Source organism: Heliconius melpomene, chromosome 10 (genome assembly GCF_056956725.1).
Source record: "Heliconius melpomene rosina isolate 202511_hmr_F chromosome 10, ASM5695672v1, whole genome shotgun sequence".
NCBI classification, from domain to species: Eukaryota; Metazoa; Arthropoda; class Insecta; order Lepidoptera; family Nymphalidae; genus Heliconius; species Heliconius melpomene.
This window is the reverse complement of record NC_140398.1, coordinates 12,941,930-12,961,912: the sequence shown is the minus strand read 5'-3', so window position 1 is coordinate 12,961,912 and position 19,983 is coordinate 12,941,930. Positions and strand designations below refer to the sequence as shown.

The 19,983-nt window shown below is 31.5% G+C and overlaps 2 protein-coding genes across 20 annotated transcripts in view; both read left to right on the top strand.

The window, feature by feature from the left end:
- The window catches only part of LOC146535742 (myosin-IIIb-like), a 33,420-nt gene extending 16,223 nt beyond the window's left edge, over positions 1 to 17,197 (top strand). For 2 of the 8 annotated variants that reach the window (XM_085191285.1, XM_085191287.1), the window contains exons 2-23: positions 6,577 to 6,759; positions 7,348 to 7,503; positions 7,708 to 7,989; positions 8,064 to 8,366; positions 8,458 to 8,739; positions 8,914 to 9,102; positions 9,193 to 9,395; positions 9,755 to 9,935; positions 10,084 to 10,234; positions 10,737 to 10,947; positions 11,040 to 11,332; positions 11,469 to 11,761; positions 11,970 to 12,244; positions 12,328 to 12,493; positions 12,621 to 12,843; positions 13,092 to 13,220; positions 13,906 to 14,060; positions 14,396 to 14,574; positions 14,771 to 14,854; positions 15,227 to 15,328; positions 15,410 to 15,427; positions 15,672 to 17,197. In XM_085191285.1, coding sequence (XP_085047411.1) covers positions 6,595 to 6,759; positions 7,348 to 7,503; positions 7,708 to 7,989; positions 8,064 to 8,366; positions 8,458 to 8,739; positions 8,914 to 9,102; positions 9,193 to 9,395; positions 9,755 to 9,935; positions 10,084 to 10,234; positions 10,737 to 10,947; positions 11,040 to 11,332; positions 11,469 to 11,761; positions 11,970 to 12,244; positions 12,328 to 12,493; positions 12,621 to 12,843; positions 13,092 to 13,220; positions 13,906 to 14,060; positions 14,396 to 14,574; positions 14,771 to 14,854; positions 15,227 to 15,328; positions 15,410 to 15,427; positions 15,672 to 16,029 — 4,398 coding nt within the window. In that variant the 5' untranslated portion in view covers positions 6,577 to 6,594 and the 3' untranslated portion in view covers positions 16,030 to 17,197. The remainder of the gene's footprint in view (positions 1 to 6,576; positions 6,760 to 7,347; positions 7,504 to 7,707; positions 7,990 to 8,063; positions 8,367 to 8,457; positions 8,740 to 8,913; positions 9,103 to 9,192; positions 9,396 to 9,754; positions 9,936 to 10,083; positions 10,235 to 10,736; positions 10,948 to 11,039; positions 11,333 to 11,468; positions 11,762 to 11,969; positions 12,245 to 12,327; positions 12,494 to 12,620; positions 12,844 to 13,091; positions 13,221 to 13,905; positions 14,061 to 14,395; positions 14,575 to 14,770; positions 14,855 to 15,226; positions 15,329 to 15,409; positions 15,428 to 15,671) is intronic. The other 6 variants (XM_085191288.1, XM_085191291.1, XM_085191290.1 and 3 more) reach the window with 6 other exon arrangements.
- A 155-nt stretch (positions 17,198 to 17,352) lies between these two features.
- The window catches only part of alpha-Catr (alpha-catenin related), a 50,269-nt gene continuing 47,638 nt past the window's right edge, over positions 17,353 to 19,983 (top strand). For 4 of the 12 annotated variants that reach the window (XM_085191298.1, XM_085191297.1, XM_085191303.1 and 1 more), the window contains exon 1: positions 17,353 to 17,577. In XM_085191298.1, coding sequence (XP_085047424.1) covers positions 17,485 to 17,577 — 93 coding nt within the window. In that variant the 5' untranslated portion in view covers positions 17,353 to 17,484. Of the gene's footprint in view, positions 17,578 to 17,679; positions 18,321 to 19,983 lie in introns of those variants that run through there. The other 8 variants (XM_085191296.1, XM_085191300.1, XM_085191295.1 and 5 more) reach the window with 7 other exon arrangements.

Below are 19,983 nucleotides of genomic sequence, written 5' to 3'. Positions count from 1 at the left end.
AATTAAACTAATAAGGAAGACCAACACCAAAATAAATTTAAAAAAAAATCAAAAATATTACATTTAAAATTCGGGGGAGTGAAAAATTAAATACACATGTACTCATTATAATACACAAAGACTGTTCATAAAGATTACTTTTTCACTAACCGTTTAGACCTAATTTGTGAAGCCTTAGTTTCCTTGTAGCCAGGGTTTGGCTGGTCAGCCGGAAGGTTAATGACTGATGGAGTGACATGGGAGCAAGATATTTGTAATGCATTCACTGCAGCCACCGATGTGACCCTGTTACGGGATTTGTCATGACCAATAATAACTATATGACCGTCCTTGGTCCAACAATTATTAATTCCAAATCTTTGGCGAGCCAAGAGAAATGCCTTATGCCTTTCCTTAGTAAGAAATTCTGACATTGTTATGCCAGTATTTTTCAATCTAGTTTTAGCAAGCCATATTTTATTTTTTAAAGCAAGATCTGGAAATTTTATTAAGATAGGCCTTGGCTTGTTATTGGTGTTACTGTGACCTAAGCGATGGCATCTGCTCATGGAAGTAGCATTAAACTCAGGCATACTGAGATGCTCAGAGATTACCTTTACAGCGGTTGAGGAGACAAGTTCATTCTTCACCTCAGGAATTCCATGCATAAGGATGATCTTCTTCCTGGATCTCATTTCCAAAGCATCAAATTTGTTGGTCAGTAACATGATCTGCTTATGAAGGCTTTCCAACGCAGACACAACAAAAGATCTAAACTCAGTAAACTGTGCCGCTATGTTAGTCACTGGGCTCGCTGGGGCAACAGAAATATGAAGATTATTTTCAAAGTCAGTCATTCTTTTGTTGAAAAGTTCACTTAACTCATTTATAGTGTGCTTCATTGACTCCATGATGCAGTGGTAGTAAGAAAAAAAAATAGTTTTAAGGTTAGGCGTTATTATGTTAAAACTTGTGTAAATAAAAACTGCACTTTTAATAAAGGATTACTATGCTGGTGGCTTGGATGGTTTTTTTATTACATCTCTTGACTAATATATATTAATATTTAATAAATTATCAATATAATTGCGAGAGTACAAAAATCGCGTGTTCGCACTTTAACGCCTACCCTCAATGTCGCATCTTATTACAATTCTCTTTCCTAATTAACTTAAATAGATTTAAGTTCGTGTAAGCACATTGTTTGTTTATTTTATTCATACTAATGTGTCTTTTAGATAGGAGTATATTTATATACATGGTTTCAATCCTTATGTAATAGAAATACACTCAAAGTACCAAAAAGTTTAAGAGAATCCAAAAAATCAGTAGTTTAATATTTGTCCACATTTTTATATGGTCAATTTAGTGTTAAAAAATCAATAATAATATAATAACTACAGCCAGTAAAAACGAGAACGAGTACTATACATAAAAAATATTTAATAAAAATCGAAAAGAAAGTGAGGAACTTTTATACGCTTACTTCAACTTTGAAACAAATATTTTCTTGTTTTGTTCAATTCCCCATACATATAAAATAGAGTCACCATATAACAGAGAGAGAGAGAGAGAAGAGAAGAGCTTTCAAGAAGATATCAAAGCTTTTACTCAATCGCTATAACATGTAAATGTATTATAATAATAATTATACGTCACTCTAATGGTGTTTACTATACGAGTACCTGTAATAGTAGTGTTGTATAGGATATGCTTTGAACGACTTGACAGACTATCACTGAAGTGTACCAACTATTTTGCCAGTCATTTAGCTAATTATCATCTATGAGTATATTATATGTTACAAAGCTATTCTACATAGTATTACCGCGTTTAATATTTAATATAGATTAAATATCAAGATTAAAGCTTGAAAGTGATCGGTAAATTTTCTCTTTATCCACATTGCTTAAATGTAAAATCTAATCAAATATAATATAAACAAACACGATCGTTTAAGATGTGTTCAAAACATTGTAGAAATGCATTTAAATCGTCATTACAGCACTATATCGCCGTAATGATGATTTGACAACGTCGTGCGACGTTAGGAACTCATAAAAAAAATATATATATTTTTTTTATTTAAAAAAAAGCTCAAACTTTAAAGTTATGTTATATATGAAAATATAATATATATTTCAATCTCTATTATTTAATTAACATAATATAGTATTTTAATTCTGTCGCAATCTAAGTAAGCACAAAAACATTTAAGTGCCATATTTGTTTCTTTGTTACAAGTCTACCACAAGGCAATGGCAGAAATCGAAAAACGATTTATCTTAATTACGATCATATTAATACTGGGAACCCTACATACCCTGTATCTAAACGTCGACATGACAAACAATAGTCATACATAGCGACAGGTCGTGAGACTCTTATATCATTAACATAAAATTACGTACATGAGAAATACATTGACCCCATAAGCTTCGATAGATATCTATGAAAGGCATTCTGAATTCCTTCAAATTAATTACAGGTTTTAGTCTTAATTACAACGATCTAGATACAGTTGAGATTGAGAATATTATGTTAACAATAGCGTTAGACTCAGGTAGTCGGTTAAAAGTGCTTATAAACAAGTAATTAGAGACGACCGCGGTATAGAGTTGCTAATTTCATATCGACTCGTATAACGTATACACTTGTTTACATATACGAGTGTGTCATTAATATCTAGGAAACGAATGCAACCGTGTTCGTGCTTGAATAAACGAAACTAGTTCCTGAATTTTTTGGAGGTCGGAGCGACTGACCGATATTTGCTATGTCAAATTGTTTTTATTAGTTTTGAATAAAATATTAAAATAATACAAGAAATATTTAATTATTTACATCTGTCTTCTTATTTATATTCTTAATATTGTTTTAATTTTTTTAATACTTAATTAGAATTTGTCGTAATTTTTAAAACATTATATTTTATTACATTTTTAATTTTATGACGTCTTAATTTATTGTTGAATATGCAGTATGTAGAACCCTACAGTCGCAATGCATTTAACAATGCAATTTTCCTTCCTTATAGTTTAACACTTGTTTAAAAACGTTAAAATGAATTGATTCCTTCATTGTTTTTTCATAGCAACTTAGTAAACAACACGGATATACTCATTTCATCGAATAATATCTATACTAATATTATACAGCTGAATACTTTGTTTGCTTGAACGCCCTAATCTCAGGAACTAATGGATCAAATTGAAAAAAAAAAACATATTGGAGTCTACCTTATCACGCAATATAATAATATTTCGACGAAATGGGTAATGGAATCTTTTAACACTACGTTCTCTCTGCTTACACTGCAATATGCGGGATATAGCGAGACAATAGTTTCTTATATCATGTTAAAAGGCAATGACTAATTTGTAGGTGTTGTTATAGTTTCGTGATATAAACAGTGAAAGTGTCGTCGTCCGTCCGTCCGTCCGTCGCGAGTGTTTCGCATGAAAATATGTTAATGCCACCATTACGTTGTATTGTGGCAAGAAGCTAATTATGATTAATGTCATAATATCTTTTAATTGAAAATATATATAAGTTATCAGCTAGTTTAAATTTAATTAATATGTTGGTATATATTTTGTTTTATTTAATGTAATTAATAGAGTTGTAATATAAAAATCAGTTCAGCTCTTTGAAGCAGGTAGATTGGAAAAATTTGTCAAGCTGATAATTTGAAATAACGCACATACACTTTGTATGTAGTATTACTTACATAAATATAATGTTGAATCATGAGCATGACATTTTATTCAAAATAAAACATATTTTATTCAAAAAGTTTATCTCCTCAGAATCATTTATGTAATATACTCGTAAGTACCATATAGGTTCAAATATTTGAATTTAAAAAATATAATAAACCCAAAATTTAAAAATGAAGCAAGGCACAACAACGTTTATCTACCATATTTGTTTCTGTAGTGTAAGGGCTAATTATGGCACATAATATAGTTAAAAAAACTGTTCTTTTTTTCAAAAATAAAAAAAGTTGTGTAGTTAAATAGAAAGAGTCCTCATTACCCACAGACAATTCCATAGGTAACTTATTACTTTAATAATTTTATAAAGTGCATGAAAATTTGCATATCATTATGTATAACAAAAACACTTAACTTCCGAGAACAAATATGCATAATCCTCTTACTTTCATTTTTCAGAAATAACATTACAAAATCATATTTTTATGACTTAGTTATATTAAAAAGTAAATACGCTTATTAGTAATGTATCTACAATACAAAAGCGCAAATCCTGCAATTCACGTTGGTATTACGCGATACCAATGTTTGTATATACAATTGTACATACCTATGTGGATCTACAATGGTGACACCAATTTGACACTTGTGTAAAAAATGTCAATAAAAGAGTCAGTATTATGTCATAGTGGTAACGTTACCGATACCACATTCTCGTACTTGCCGTACGTTCACTCGCTCTCGATTTCAGCATTTGTAAAGTATGTCAGTATGTATTTAATGTTACACTTACTCGTAGATATGTACACTCTAGATAGATACCTGTTTTTATTAATTTAGAATTAGAATTTAGATTTAATTAATCATTATTATATAATTGCAATTAATAATATGTATAATATAACTAATAAATTATGTAATTATATTTTAAATCAAGCAATTGTTGATTTTCTTGCCTGCTGTTCTCGGTGGAACTTCAGTCCAAGCCAGTGGTAGCGTTCTGTAGGTCTGTCACTGCTGACATATTTTTGTAACTTGATAATTCCATAATTTTATATCTATATAACCCAAATATAATAATATAATAATAATAATTATATAACCACTAGCTTTACCAATATATTATATATGTAAAATTAGAAGTAATTTATGCGTCTATATTAACAGTTAATAGAATATGATAATCAATAAACCATCCTTATTAAGTCACACACTCGTATTAAGTATACCATGACTATCGACAGTATATAACGGTATCGACTTCGTTCTGTTATTGGATGGAAATTATTATATATTTATCCCCATAAGAATATAAAATAAATAATAAGATAATGTTAAGTATGCATTTTAAATTAATTTTAAGAACCTTTCTTAATTACAAAGCTTAACATTAGGTGTAAATTTCTATTAATTATGCAATGTTTTAAACATTATTATATCATACATTTTATAATTTTAATACGAATTATTAAAATTTGGGAATATTTTATGTAATTACACTCATCTTGGCATTAGACTTAGACTTCGCGTTAGATTGATTTTCTTTGGGTGAAAAATGCATTCTCAATTTTTCTTATATTGTTTAGCTTTGAACATTACGTTACGTTAATGACGATGACATAAAAATATGTTTTATTTTTAAATATATATTTATTTCAACTAAGCACAACAGACACGAGGTCCGTTTTTTTTTTGCTTTTTCACAATTATCAATTTTATTTTTATCTGTTACTTAAACTAGGCTTATATCTAGAGGTATAAAAGAATGTTAAGTTAATTTGGTATTTTATAAAAATATTTATTTAATCAATTGGATAATAATAACCTTACGTGCATAGTAACAAATTAATTCTCATATAATATATATAAAAGATAGAGTTTCTCATGGCACACATTATTTTAATATGAATGAACACTTACCGGACGTAAAACGGAATTGCATGATAATTAACTATTTATCTTAATATGTGTGTATGAATTAATGAGGAGCGTTTACTATGCATATTAATTTTATAGCTGTAATTTTGATATTAATATTAACTTTTAATGTGATCGTTTTACCTTTTAATAAATAGGATGATAATATGTAGGAGGATATAAGATATCTTGCCGTTACTATTTATCTTAAAAAATGCAAATACCATAATTGATTTAATAGATGAGTGTCTTAACACTAAGTTCCCTCTGCTGTGTGCGGGATACAGCATGAAATAGTGATTCATAATCTATTTATTATTTTTTAGGTATAGTAGCAAAAACTAACCCTGTGTTGTGTCTATATAAATATATAGAAATGGAAATCTATAAATTTGTAGATTTTGGAAATCTACAAGAGTGGCAATCAAACTTTTGAACGTAGTATACTGTGAGACATTTTCCGATTTTATAAATTAAAATATTTATTATTTCTATAATCTAGATCTCATTCTAATATTACATATTATATTATGATTATAATATAATGAGATTGAACCTACTATGCCTCAGATAATATTCGTAGTCGCGAAACTAATAATAGAATAACTGCCAGTCATGTTTATTATATAAATGTTTCGACTAAACTAATTAATTGATCGTTTATGACAACCATCAATCATTCAATATACCCAATTATAATAAATATGTTTTACATAATAAGTATTATTAATATACTTTGATTTTATCGAGGCCGTCATGGCGTAGTGGCAAAGGCAACGGTTGTGGTTTGTATTCCCACGGAAAATGAATTTGGAAAAATATTTATTAATATTTTAATTTCCTCGCTCCGGTAACAAGCAGCATACGGCGTGGAGTAAAAAACAAATAGTTTACTTAACCTTAGTGCTTGTACATAAAGGGGATTTATGTAATTTAATTTTACATATTTTCGTTTTCTTTCCAGATGTAATCAATGTGAACCATGCGTAGCGATATGGCGTATCGGGGGCTCTCACAACACGTGGAGCTCGACCGGGCTGCTGACCCCCGGGACAGGTTTAACTTGCAGGAGCTAATAGGCGAAGGGACCTATGGCGAAGTTTATTGTGCAAAAGATAAAAAGACCGGCAAAAGAGTTGCTATTAAGGTACAATATTTTAATTTATTTTTATGTAATTCTTTAAAAATCTATCTTTCTAGACTAGAGAATATACTAATTGCTAAAATTATCTAATAATGTAAGTGAACACTTAAAAATTTAATGGGAATAAAAATTACTTTATGCATATTTTTTATAATAAAAACGTATTTACTTTCGTTTATTTAATATTTAAAAAATGAGTAAAAATGAGTATGTATATATACATACTCGTATATAAACATAAATATTTAATTTAATGAACGCTATTCATATTATGTCATTTAAATTGACGTTACTTCTATTAGTCTGTATATGGGAGGTATTGTTAGCGTATGGTTTGTAATGGATTGTATAGATTTTATCTCAAAAGCCGGTATTGGTGTCAAGGCCGAATTACTATGTACTGTGATGAATAGCACCTTTTATACACAGCGGCTATAATTGCTTTTATACTTAGAGTGTGAACTCCCATGATAGACATATTACTTGAAAAGAAACATTGAAACAACATAATTTATAAACTTAGTTTAGCGTCCAGTCAAAAATATAAGAAAAATCAATTACATTAACAGTATTTATTTTTTACGTTTTCAGGTATTAGAAAATATTGCTGAAAATATTGAAGAAATAGAAGAAGAGTTCCTCGTATTCCGCGATTTATCAAGCCATCCTAACATTCCAGAGTTTTTTGGTCTTTTTTTAAAACGGGGAGTATCTGCTGAAGATGACCAAATATGGTTTGTTATGGAGGTTCGTATTTGATTAATAATCTCGTAAATATAATCATTAAATATAAAATGTATAATTACTTGGACGAAAAAACAAATATCTACTAATTATATTGTATGTAATACAAGTAAATTAGTTTTGAGTGTTAATTAGCACGTATGACTATAATTTATTCTTCAATTATAATTTGTAATCCTTTATTACAGTTTTTATTTTACTTTATAGCTTTGTACGGGCGGATCCGTAACTGATTTAGGAGCAAGCATGCGAGCCAGAGGCAATACTTTAACGGAACCACAACTGGCTTATGTTCTCCGTGGAACTGTTCGGGCGTTGACACATCTTCACTCTCACAGATGTATGCATCGTGATGTTAAAGGCCATAATATTTTATTAACTGAAAATGCTGAAGTGAAACTTGTTGATTTTGGAGTCTCATCACATCTGGCAGCTACAATTGCACGGCGTAACACATCTGTGGGCACTCCATACTGGATGGCACCGGAGGTAAATATTTTATCTTTATTGCTAATTACACATTTAACAGAAAATAAAAGCCACTACTGCGTATTTTTTTTAAGGTAATTGCTTGCGAACAGCAGTTGGATCAATCGTATGATTGTAGATGTGATGTATGGTCAGTTGGCATCACAGCAATAGAATTGGCCGAGGGAGAACCTCCATTGTCTGGGTTACATCCAATGAGAGCGTTGTTTCAAATACCCAGAAATCCACCACCAGCATTATCACATCCAGAGCTTTTCTCACCACAATTAACAGATTTTATATCAGAATGCTTAGTTAAGGATATGAACCAAAGGCCTTTCGCAAGAGAGCTTCTGGAACATCCTTTGCTGTTAGCAGTAAATAATTTTGAGGAAAAGGTAAGTTTATGAGTTACATAAATAAATGTGAAAAATAAAACGTTTAATAATTGATAAATTGTATCGACATATTATTTCGTTTTCATTAAAGATTCGTAAAGAACTTCGCGCTGAAATAAAACGACAGCGTGCAGAAGGCAGAAGTTGTCGCGCACCAGAAGCTACCACTAAACGAGGAAAATTAAAATCCCATCGAAAGGCTAAACCAGAGAAAATGTACACTGATGATTTAGCTACTCTCGAAACTTTAACAGAAGACGCAATAGTTGAGCAACTACAAAAAAGATACGTGCAAGATCAAATATATACTTATATTGGTGATATCTTAGTCGCAGTTAATCCATTTACTGATATAGGAGTATACACCACAAAGGTATATATGTACTTTTACTATATATGTTTTATAACTGAGTTTTAACTTAAAACTGTATAAATTGGACAAAAAGATTTAAGAATATTTCAGAATATTTAAAAGAAATATAAAAATAATATAATTAAATAATCATTAGTGGTAAGTATATGACATAAAATATTATCATTTTTGTAGACACAGCAATTATATCAAGGTCGGTGTCGTTCTGATAATCCACCGCACATCTATGCAGTGGCAGACGCTGCTCACCAAGCGTTAATGCACCAAAAGCAAAACCAGGCTATTGTTATATCAGGTGAAAGTGGAGCCGGGAAAACTGAGTCAGCCAACCTCCTTCTCAAACAGTTTGCATTTCTATCAAAAGTATATAATTCTAACACTGTAATAAAATTATTATCATTAGGTATATTAATTATATCACTTAACTTAAAAGTATTTAAAATATTCTTTTAGACACAACATGGAAATTTAGAAGATAAAATTCTACAAGTAAATCCTATTATGGAAGCATTTGGGAATGCACGAACTGGCATCAATGCTAATAGTTCACGTTTCGGAAAATACTTGGACTTGTCAATCATGAAAGTGGGTAGAATTTCAGGTGCTCGAATATCTGTTTATCTTTTAGAGCAATCAAGAGTCGTTCACCAAGCATTGTAAGTATGGCAGAAGTAATGTGATTTTAGACAATTATAGACAATTATTTTTATATATACTTCTTCTTGCTTCATTAATTAATTGCTTATTGTTCCAATCACAATGGTTTGGTGAAGTATTGTTTACTTTGGTATAGTAAAAACCAGTAGAGATTAGACACAGTATCTGACATTCACATTTTTTTTAGACTGTTAAATAATGTTTTTTTTAAATAATCAGTAATATTAGTTAAATGGCAAATAACGTAATTTTATGAATTTAAAACATATGGGTACGAGTACGTTATATATACTTATAAAAAGTTATAACAATACCGAAAACAAAGAAAAATATTTAAAAGTTTAAAATTATGTTTTAGGGGTGAAAGCAATTTCCACGTCTTTTACTATCTCTACGATGGATTGGAGAGTGAAGGTCGGTGGAGAAAATATTATTTAGATGAACAACTAAAATCCAGACATCGGTATTTACAACCGCTTTCAGTAGTTCATCGAGAACATAATGTGCATCGATGGAGACAACTCAACCAAGCTTTTAAGGTAATTTACAATTGCTAATAATATTTCGGCAAGAAGAGGAAATATGGTCATATTGCTATTTATATTAGTAATATAAGATTCGATATGTGATATAAATTCGATATTCGTGATCGGGCACAAGCCTATAAAATTATCGTGCCAATTCCAGGTGGTAGGTTTTCAAGAGGAAGAGGTGCAAATCATATATAGAATGTTGACTGCTATCTTACATCTTGGTGATATAGAATTTGCAGAAACAGCTGGGGATCATAATGCTGATAATAGAGCAACCATAATCGACACAGCACCTTTACACAGAGGTAATTGAATTTTAATACATATTATTTTCAAATCAAGAAAGAACTAGAATATTTGATTGTGGAGGATTAAATAAAGAGTTTAGTAGAAAATAATGATTTAAAGGTACAAGGTTTACATGCACTTGGTACTGCCGACGAAAACAGTGAGGTATTATAAGTGTATATGTATGTCTAAATATGGAATCGTAGCTCCGAAACAGATAAACTGATTTTGATTTAGTTCCTTTTGTTTGAAAGGTAACTTAATCGAGACATTTACTTAACTATTATTAGAATATATCAGCTCCTTCGTTCGTTCTACATGTTTAACTATCATTTTGAGGCCTGCAAGTCTGTCTTTTATATCATATTATTTTAGTTTTACTGTAAAGACACTGTAAAGTTATATTATAAAAGACAACGTGCAGGCCAAACAAAGATGACTTTATATTTTCTTATATTTATTATACGAAATTGTATTTTTATATTTTCATTTAAATAAACGTTTTAATTGAATTTTCAGCTTCTTGTTTACTGGGTGTGGAAACAAATGATCTCCGAGAATGCCTAACGAGCAGCAGCGTAGTTACTAAGGGAGAAACAATTGCTCGCTATAGTTCACCTACGGAGGCCGCAGTAGCCAGAGACGCAACCGCAAGAGGAATTTATGCAAGAGCTTTTGATAGAATTGTAGAAAGAATTAATGCATTGCTTTGTCAATATAAACCACTTAGGTTTGTTTTATTCATGTTTAGAAAGTTATTTTATTATAAATAACATAATTTAATTATATATGTATTATATTAATTGTATTTATTTTTTACAGCGATCAGCTATCAATTGGAATCTTAGACATTTTTGGATTCGAAAATTTTGCTAGGAACTCTTTCGAACAATTGTGCATAAATATTGCAAATGAACAGATACAATATTATTTTAATCAACATATTTTTACGTGGGAACAACAAGAGTACATGGCTGAGGGCGTACCTGTAGATCTTGTGGAGTTCTCTGATAACAGACCAGTACTGGATATGCTGCTATCTCGACCAATGGGTTTACTAGCTTTACTCGATGAAGAAAGCCGATTTCCCCGATCTAATGATAGGAGCCTTATTGGTTAGACTATTTTTTTAATTAATGATCTTTTTTTTTAAACTATTTATAGAAAATAATTAATAAGTTACCAAGTAGCTACTATAACAACATATTTTTTGGCATCTTTACATAATTTATGTTTCAACATAATTTTCAGAGAAGTTTCACAGAAATATAAAGAGTAAATATTATGTTCGGCCCAAGTCGGATGCGGTATGTTTTGCAATCCATCACTTCGCGGGTCGAGTTGTTTACCAAGCAGACGGTTTTCTAGAGAAAAATCGCAACTTTTTACCCCCAGAAGTTGTTCAACTAATGAGACAAAGTCAATATGATATTATAAGATTTCTGTTTCAATGCCCCATCACTAAAACCGGAAATTTATTCTCTGCTTTGCATGGAGAAATTGAAGCACGGAGTTTGGAAAGTCCAATATCAAGCGATTTTCGGGTACAGTATCTAGTCTTTTTTATAAATATTTATTTATCAACACATACAAGTCTTCCAACTAATCGAAGAATAGTAATAAAAAATCTCAATAAATTTTGATACACGCTCATTAAAAACGTAAAATATCACTTTGTTTTGTGTTTAAGCGTTCCTTAGCCAATTCAGAACCAGTACCATGAAAGTTATTAATTGTAAATATCCTTTATAGGATCGCTTTAATAGTCGAGGTCTAGCATCACAATCAAGAGCGCAGCAAACTGTTTCAACGTATTTCCGCTTTTCATTAATGGAGTTACTTCAGAAGATGGTCAGCGGTACACCACAATTCGTAAGATGTTTAAAACCAAATGATACTCGTTCACCAAAAAATTTTGATTCAGCGAAAATACTGAAGCAGTTACGATATACTGGGGTCTTAGAAACTATAAGGATAAGACAAAATGGATTTTCTCACAGACTTCCCTTTGATGAATTTATTAAAAGGTTACCATACAAAAATAACTAATTGAATCATATTATACTTTAAATTTATACATTCTTTTTTAAAAGTTTATCATTCGATTCAGGTATAGTTTCTTGGCATTCAGTTATGATGAGGAGGTAAAGCCTAATCGTGATTCCTGTCGCCTTTTATTGTTGCGATTGAAAATGGACGGATGGGCACTTGGCAAGTCTAAAGTATTTCTTAAATACTATCATGTAGAAGTGCTCTCACGAATATACGAAGAACAGGTTATACATATAATTTAATTTAATTTTAAGATTAAATTTTTCAGAATGTGTTGCTCAAAAAATGTGTTGTGATTTATCTTTTCTTTCAGTACTATATTCATCAAAAAATATTTTATAAATATTTCAGATAAGAAAAATTGTTATAGTCCAAGCACGTGTAAGGGGTTGGTTAGCCCGAAAGTACTTTATGCGGCTAAAAGCGCAAATGGCTATCTCCGTTTTGACATTGCAGCGACATGTTCGGGGATGGTTAACGAGGAAACGACTTCAAGAACGCCAAAAGCAACTTGCTAGAGAATTTCAAAGAGGTCAGATAGAAAAGGAAAACCAAAGGAAACAACAACGAGCAGGTGTGAATTAACTTACTATATATAAAAAGATAGATAAAGAAAAATCCATATGAAACTTTTAATTTCATCACTCATATTCCGTCACTAAATGGGCGGTTAATATGAAATAGATGATATGATGGTGATTTTCACTATCCCGCTAAAATACATAACATTTACAGATATTAAATAGAATTATATCGATGAAATTTTTAAGTAATTATTATCAGGTTATTAATAAACATAACAAACATGAAATTATTTCGTAGGTGTTCCAATTAAAGGCAATATAATGGCCAAGTTTCTAAGGCGGGATACACATGATAGCGACAGCAATGACACACACTTTAGCAACAAAGAGAATGTTGATTCTTCTGCGCCTATAGTGATCCAGAGTCGTAAGTTTTTAATAATTCTTTTATTATTACGTAAAATAATTAACTATATACATTTTTAAATTAAGTTTTTTTAATTCGTATATGTTTATAATTTCTTAACACTATTTTGAAACTATTTTTCTTTCTATATTAAAATAGTATTATATTAGTAATAGTATTATTAACGTTATACATTAGCATACAATAAATTTAAAAAAAAGTGAAAATGAAATTTAAATTCAGAATATAAGACAGCGCCATCTAGAAGTGTAAAGACAAGCTAACATGTACTGCGATATGTTGGTCAAATAACGAAAATAAACTTCACTGATTACTTATTTTCGTATGAAATGAAAGGAGCTCTTATTGAACACCAGGATTACTCAAAAGAGATAATTTTTTGATACACATTTCATCTTCATTGCTATTATAATTTAAACATTCTCTATTAAGTACGATATATGATTTCTGGATTTCACATTGTTCTCTTGATAATTGTCTGAACATTTAAAAAAAACTACTGAATTGATTTAGATGAAACTTTACAGTAATATAGCTTATATAATACATAGGCTATAATTTATGTAAATATTTTATATAATTTCGCAATAATATAACAACAAATTTAGGCGGTCGTAGCCGCGTTTTGGTCGCTATTTAAGTAATATAAGTATTTAAGTTCAGTGTGATACTAGCACCATTACAGACTACCATGGTTACACAGCTCGACGTAAGATGGCCAAGGGGCGGGCGCCGCCGCCGCCGCAGCACTCGCCGCCCGCGCCGCCCTCGCAGCAGCAGGTCATGCAGGGCTATTCCGTACAAGAGCGAGCAGCTCAACTACAGAGTTTTGCTGATCAGGTATTATATTTTTTTGTCTCTTTATTATTATTTTAGCAAGTGTTCATATTTCACTAGTATTGTTGTTGTTAAGTTTTTAAATTGAGATTGAGTGTCCCTTTTGAATTAATTACTCGATCTATTCAACGTTTGCCATAGTGAATGCAGTAAAACATACACATTTTCTTTTTATTGACAATGTGTCAAAAGTAGACATTTATTCAGCAAAAAATTGATAGGTTAATCGTATATTAATTTAAACAATTATTTCATTCACCATAAAGAAACATTTTCTATCCAAAGCGTTCCCACAATAAATGTTAATCGATACAAATTAAACAAGAACTGTGTTATAGGTTCACATTAAAAATCAAGATGTGCATAAGAACCTTCGGCGGAATAAGCCAGGGATTCGTTTAAAAGAGGTGACAAAACCTCCAGAAGAATATCAACCACCTCCTGGATTCAGTCTAGTTCCTTCTATCATAAGAGGTCAGCCATCACAAGTAGAACAAGAGGCCAGTAGACTTTCCAGGTACGAAAATAATTGCATATTATAATTCCTGAAAAGAGTCTTCATTTGTATGCAACAACTTCCTTCTATTGTTTTGATTTTAACATTGTAAGCAATAAAAGTAAAATATGATTATGAAAAAAGAAATACTATATAATATATCTTGGACTTAAAATATTTTTTATCTCATTTATTACGCTTACTTGGACACGGTCAGTCCTTCGCCGGAGTTCTATGAAAGTGACACTATACCATGGGATCAAATATTCCAGATGAAAGATATTTGTATGAGAAACATAAGGTTTGTAAGAAATATTCAGTGTTGGTTAACTCATGTAGATATAGTGTTGTGAATTAAACCTTTCGCCTCACAGTAGGACGATACCTAACAATATCTATAGATATCTACCAAAAATAAAAACAGGTTTTCATATTGAAAAAATCACACATTAAATCATATCTTTTATAAAATTTAAAACCCTTGGTCTCGGCAGCAAAATGCTAATTCTTGTCAACGTGATCCAAATTTTTATTGAATACATGCTAGAATCGTCATTACGTCATATACCTATATAGAAAAATGTGAATTTTAAATTGTATTCCGCTGAAAAAGCAACATTCTATCATGACTGAATATTGTAGATGAAATTAACCATAATTTATCCATTTCCAGAGAACCAGATAATAGAAAAGAATACGACGAAGACAAACCTTTACAAAATAATCGCAACCGTCAAAACCTTCCGTGCAGTAGGCAGTGTGGTGGTCTAGTCAGGTATGATATCGAAAATAATATATTGACTTACTGGCCATAAGAATAATTAATATTTAAAACAATGTTGCATGCAATACAAAGCGGATTACTAAAAAAGGGGTATGGTGTCATTTTCTGTCTTGATACACATGTTAAAGCTTCTTTGTTTATCTAGAAAAATCCTCATTTAATGTTCATCTATATTAAGTAGATTTGTATCAAGTAATTCATTGTAATAATTTGTAGACTTATATATATGTATTTAATCATCACTAAATAAACGTCAAATGTTTTGCTAGGCTCATAACTTTAAACCGTCATTGCCAAACATAAGAACTAATATATTATCTATTCTTTATTGCAGTAACAAAATAATAGAGCTAGTTAAACAAACTCAGAAAACCGATATCCCACCGCGTCCGGTATACAGTCCAGCGTACGACCCCGAGTCTGACCTACGGAAGATCCTTCGCAATTCACCAGAAATGCTCGCAACGCCTGTCTTCAGTTCAGATGACGACTACACAGAAGGACCTTTTAGGTTTAAGCAGTTACTTCGACCAACACTAGGCCCCACAGAAAGTCTTCGAAAACGCAAAGTACGCAATTCATCTGGTCGTAGTCCATGGATGTCTGACAGCTCTCAGGACAGCAGTAGTTCTAAAGAAGCCCTCTATAATAAGCGACGTCCACAAATCAGTATGGGCGTTTATTATAATTAGCTTGATGATTTTTTTTTGTTTTTAAAGTGTTATACTAACTTAGGATAGAAAAATATTTTTTAGAAACATATAAAAAATAATTACATAGCAGGATTTAAGCCCAGCTCCTGGACGGTATCCAAGAAACGAAAGTTTAAATTTCGTTACGTTCAAATTTTTATACGTTTCTAAAAATAGTCAAAATTAGTTTGAAGTTGCTTGTATTTAAAATACAAGTTAACTCGTAACCACGAACTAAAGTCATGTTCAATCATAAAGTCTTAGTATTTGGTAAATTTAGAATGATTTAATGATTTTGCTGTGTGATATAATTATTTATAATTATCTTAGACTGTAAGTTCTTCGGTAAGTTGTGAGTATAATTAAACAGTGGTGTCGCTCTGATCATATTAAGTGAAACAGAATATATCATATAATTATATTAATGGATAAAATCCTCATCCTGAAAAAAATGTGAATGTCTTTATTTATTAATGAATTTAACGGATATGCTAAAGTAAAGTTATTTTTTCTTTTCACTGAGTCTAGAATATAATATTATGTATTAGTTTAGTGATTCATAATTTTCTTTTTAATATCAACAATGTGATGAGAATACCGCCATTATGCTTATAAATAAAAATAACTTGTACATTCTATGTCATTGTGACAACGTATCAGAAAAAAATAAATATATACGAATACCGTTAGAGCTTAAAAAGATTTACCACCTAACATATGTTAAAGTAGGATACATGCAATATTTAGTATTTATAATTATACTATAATGTTAATTTAATTGTAACAATTACCAAAGTCTATGTATATGTATTTTAAATATAAATGAAAATGAAATGTATTAAATGAGAAAATTATATTATAATGAACTAATAATTTAGTGATTCTCGAGTTAATGATATCAAGTAATAATTTATAGAAAATATTACAATATTTAGATCTCTTATATTGTTATGACATGAAGATCTATTCATTTATTATGAAAATAATATTGATAATTTATGTGTAAAAGGTATTAAAATAACACTTTTTAATAAAATAATTTATACTTATGGTTTCAAAAAAAAAACATTAGAGTAAATCATTGACAAATTGTGTGATAATGTGCCAATGATTATATTATAAGGTTATGTTCATTCACCAAGAAATAAAAATTGTGTGAACTCCTAAATTTGTCTTTTTATTTATAACCATCACAATATCATTTACTTATTAAATTAAATTAGCAATATAAAAGTATTAAAAACAATATATAAATAAGACTAAATAAATAGTATCCTGTACCACACAGACTTATAATTGGCGTCTCCAATCAAAACAAAATAAAACACGCAAAGCAGTAGTTTTTATATTCCCGCAAGAGTTCGTGTAAACACGCAATGTCACGTTTACGGGCGTCGTGGGGCGGCGCGGCGGCGCGGCGGGGCACGCGCCCGCGCAGTCGCGCCCGCGCCTGCCATGGCGGCCGCCGGCCTGCCCGACGTCGACCTCCACCTTCTCCAGATAAAAACGCGATCCATCGAGAAAACACTACTCCCACTCATCAAGCAGGTACGCCACGCATGCATTTCTAGAATCCACAAAGAGACTTCCTTCCGCAAGTCACTGCTGTGCACTGTCCATGACGTTCTTTCATAATACAGCTGTACTGGAGTAACCCTCTGACGTAGCCTCTCTTCGCTGACGATATTCTCGGTTTTTACGCAATGTCTAAACTCGTAATTCTATTTTCGGCTCGTACAGTCGTCAGCTTGCAACGTTACTGTCTGTGTTTTACGTCAGATGATGTCAGATTTTCCCGCCTTGTCGACATCTGTTGATCGCCATTCTGCGCCGCCGCAGTAAGGGTCACATAGGAGAGCGGCAAATTTAAAAAAAATAAAAAAAATTACGATTGTTATAAACGAAACAGTTGTTTACACATCGCATCGTCCAAGAAAGACGTATCGTATTGTGCCCTGGCGAGCCAATTTAGCAGAATAAGATTAAGAAAGGTGGTAATTGTAGGTAATTGAGCTGGCAGCGACTTAGCTAGTACGAAGTGAAGGGCGGGCTCGCGAGTCGCACGTGGCGTAGGGAGGGCGCGTGCGGGGTGGCGTCGGTGGCGGATCGATGCGGGCCGCGGCCCGGCGGGCGGCAGTGCTGTCAGTGCCGTCAGTGCCGTCAGTGCCGCGGCAGAGTCGCGCGGAGCCGTGCGGTGCAGCACAGCCAGCGCCACGAGCACGTGCGCGCGCCCGCCCTCCCCGATGGACGCCCTCTCCGACGACGACGACTATGCGTGCCGCGAGCCCCAGGTATGGCGCGACTCGCGGCTGCTACTCTGTTTACGGCGCGTGCTCTTTTTATTTACCTTTGTAAATATAGACAGCACGACCATCTCATAAAGCCAATTAGATTTCAGATCAACAAGTAGTCAAAAATTGTGGTCGCGTGCACGAACGACCTTGAATAAAGCTCCCTTAACACTGTCTGTATCGTGCCCCGTCGCTACGTATAGAGTCGTTTCATTCAATTTAGGTTACTTAGTAAAAAATGTATTCAAAGCTTAGCTTACTTTGTTAGAAATTACCAATGTGAAGTTTTCACATTAGAATCGTCTCTTAAATATTTTTATTGTTATTGATAAAAAATAAGTATGTAACAACCACAATATCTTCAAGAAAAGGTACATATAACAAAAGAAAATATATATTTTTAAATGCAAAACTAAACTAGTAATGGAAAGTAATTTGGAAAGAGTAATTTGAAATTAGCTCGTTGCATTATTATACAAGAATCGCCGTCGAAGTGTTTTTTAACATTTTGTTTTCAAAATTTAACGAGTTACTCGCTTGCTCAGTTCCACTTTGGAAAAATACAAACATTTACGACAAGCTTTACGTTTTGCTGTAGCAATTTATGCGAAGCACAAATTTTTTACATAATTTCATTAAATATATTATGAGAATAATTTCATTAAATGGAAAGTATTTAGTTAAGATAGCATTTTTATCTTTTTTTTTACCTTCACGCTGTATCCCGCACGAATTTGATTTTTTTTGTTATTGAACCTAGTGTAACGTCAGTCACCATTTTTCGCCGAAGTTTGGAGGCATTGCGTGTTTAGTGGGGTTGAGATCCACGCAATGTTAGCCTCGACACCAGAATTCCTTGAATAGGATTCCAACCCACAAACCTGTCATTTACAGTTATACGTTTGTGCCCTTGCCCTATAACTGGTTTGAACTTCGGCTGACTTTAACTTTATATAATTAAAAAACACAAACACTTTTCTTTTTTCTTTCGTCACGTCCTCTTTATTTATACCAAAATAATTGAAAAGTTAGTAAGATGTTACCTATGAAAGATATATCCCGAAAAAGAAAAGTTAATAATTTATTAGAACATGTGAACAATGCAGACTACAATTTCATATCTCCAAATGACTATAATGAAACCTATTCTCCTCGTCTGAACTGCTGACTGTGGCTTTTCAATTGAACTAAAGTCTCATTAATAATTCATAGCCAAAATCTCGCTCTTCAATTTCTATATATCTCGATAATTCAATAAATGATCAATTTCAAAATATAATTAACTTACTTAAAAATAGTTAATTTCTATTCACGTCTTTACAATTTTGTTAAATTATTGCAAGCTTCCTTCATGTAAATAAACGTACGTAATAACGTAAATTTTATAGTTGCAATGTTTATGACGTTCAAAATCCATCATTTTACGAGCTCAATTTAATTATGCTACGAATTATGTCATACATATCTTTCAACTACGTAATTAAAATAATAGTTTTAGTTCTAAATAGAATAAAACATAATTCTCCATTTTAAAGAACTAAAAACATGTAAATGTAAACTAAAAGATAAATATGTTTTTTTACTAAACAGTACGTGTTGCAAATATATTTTCAAGCTCATTCAGTCAAGTATTTTATAAAAGTTCCACTAATAATACGCCTAC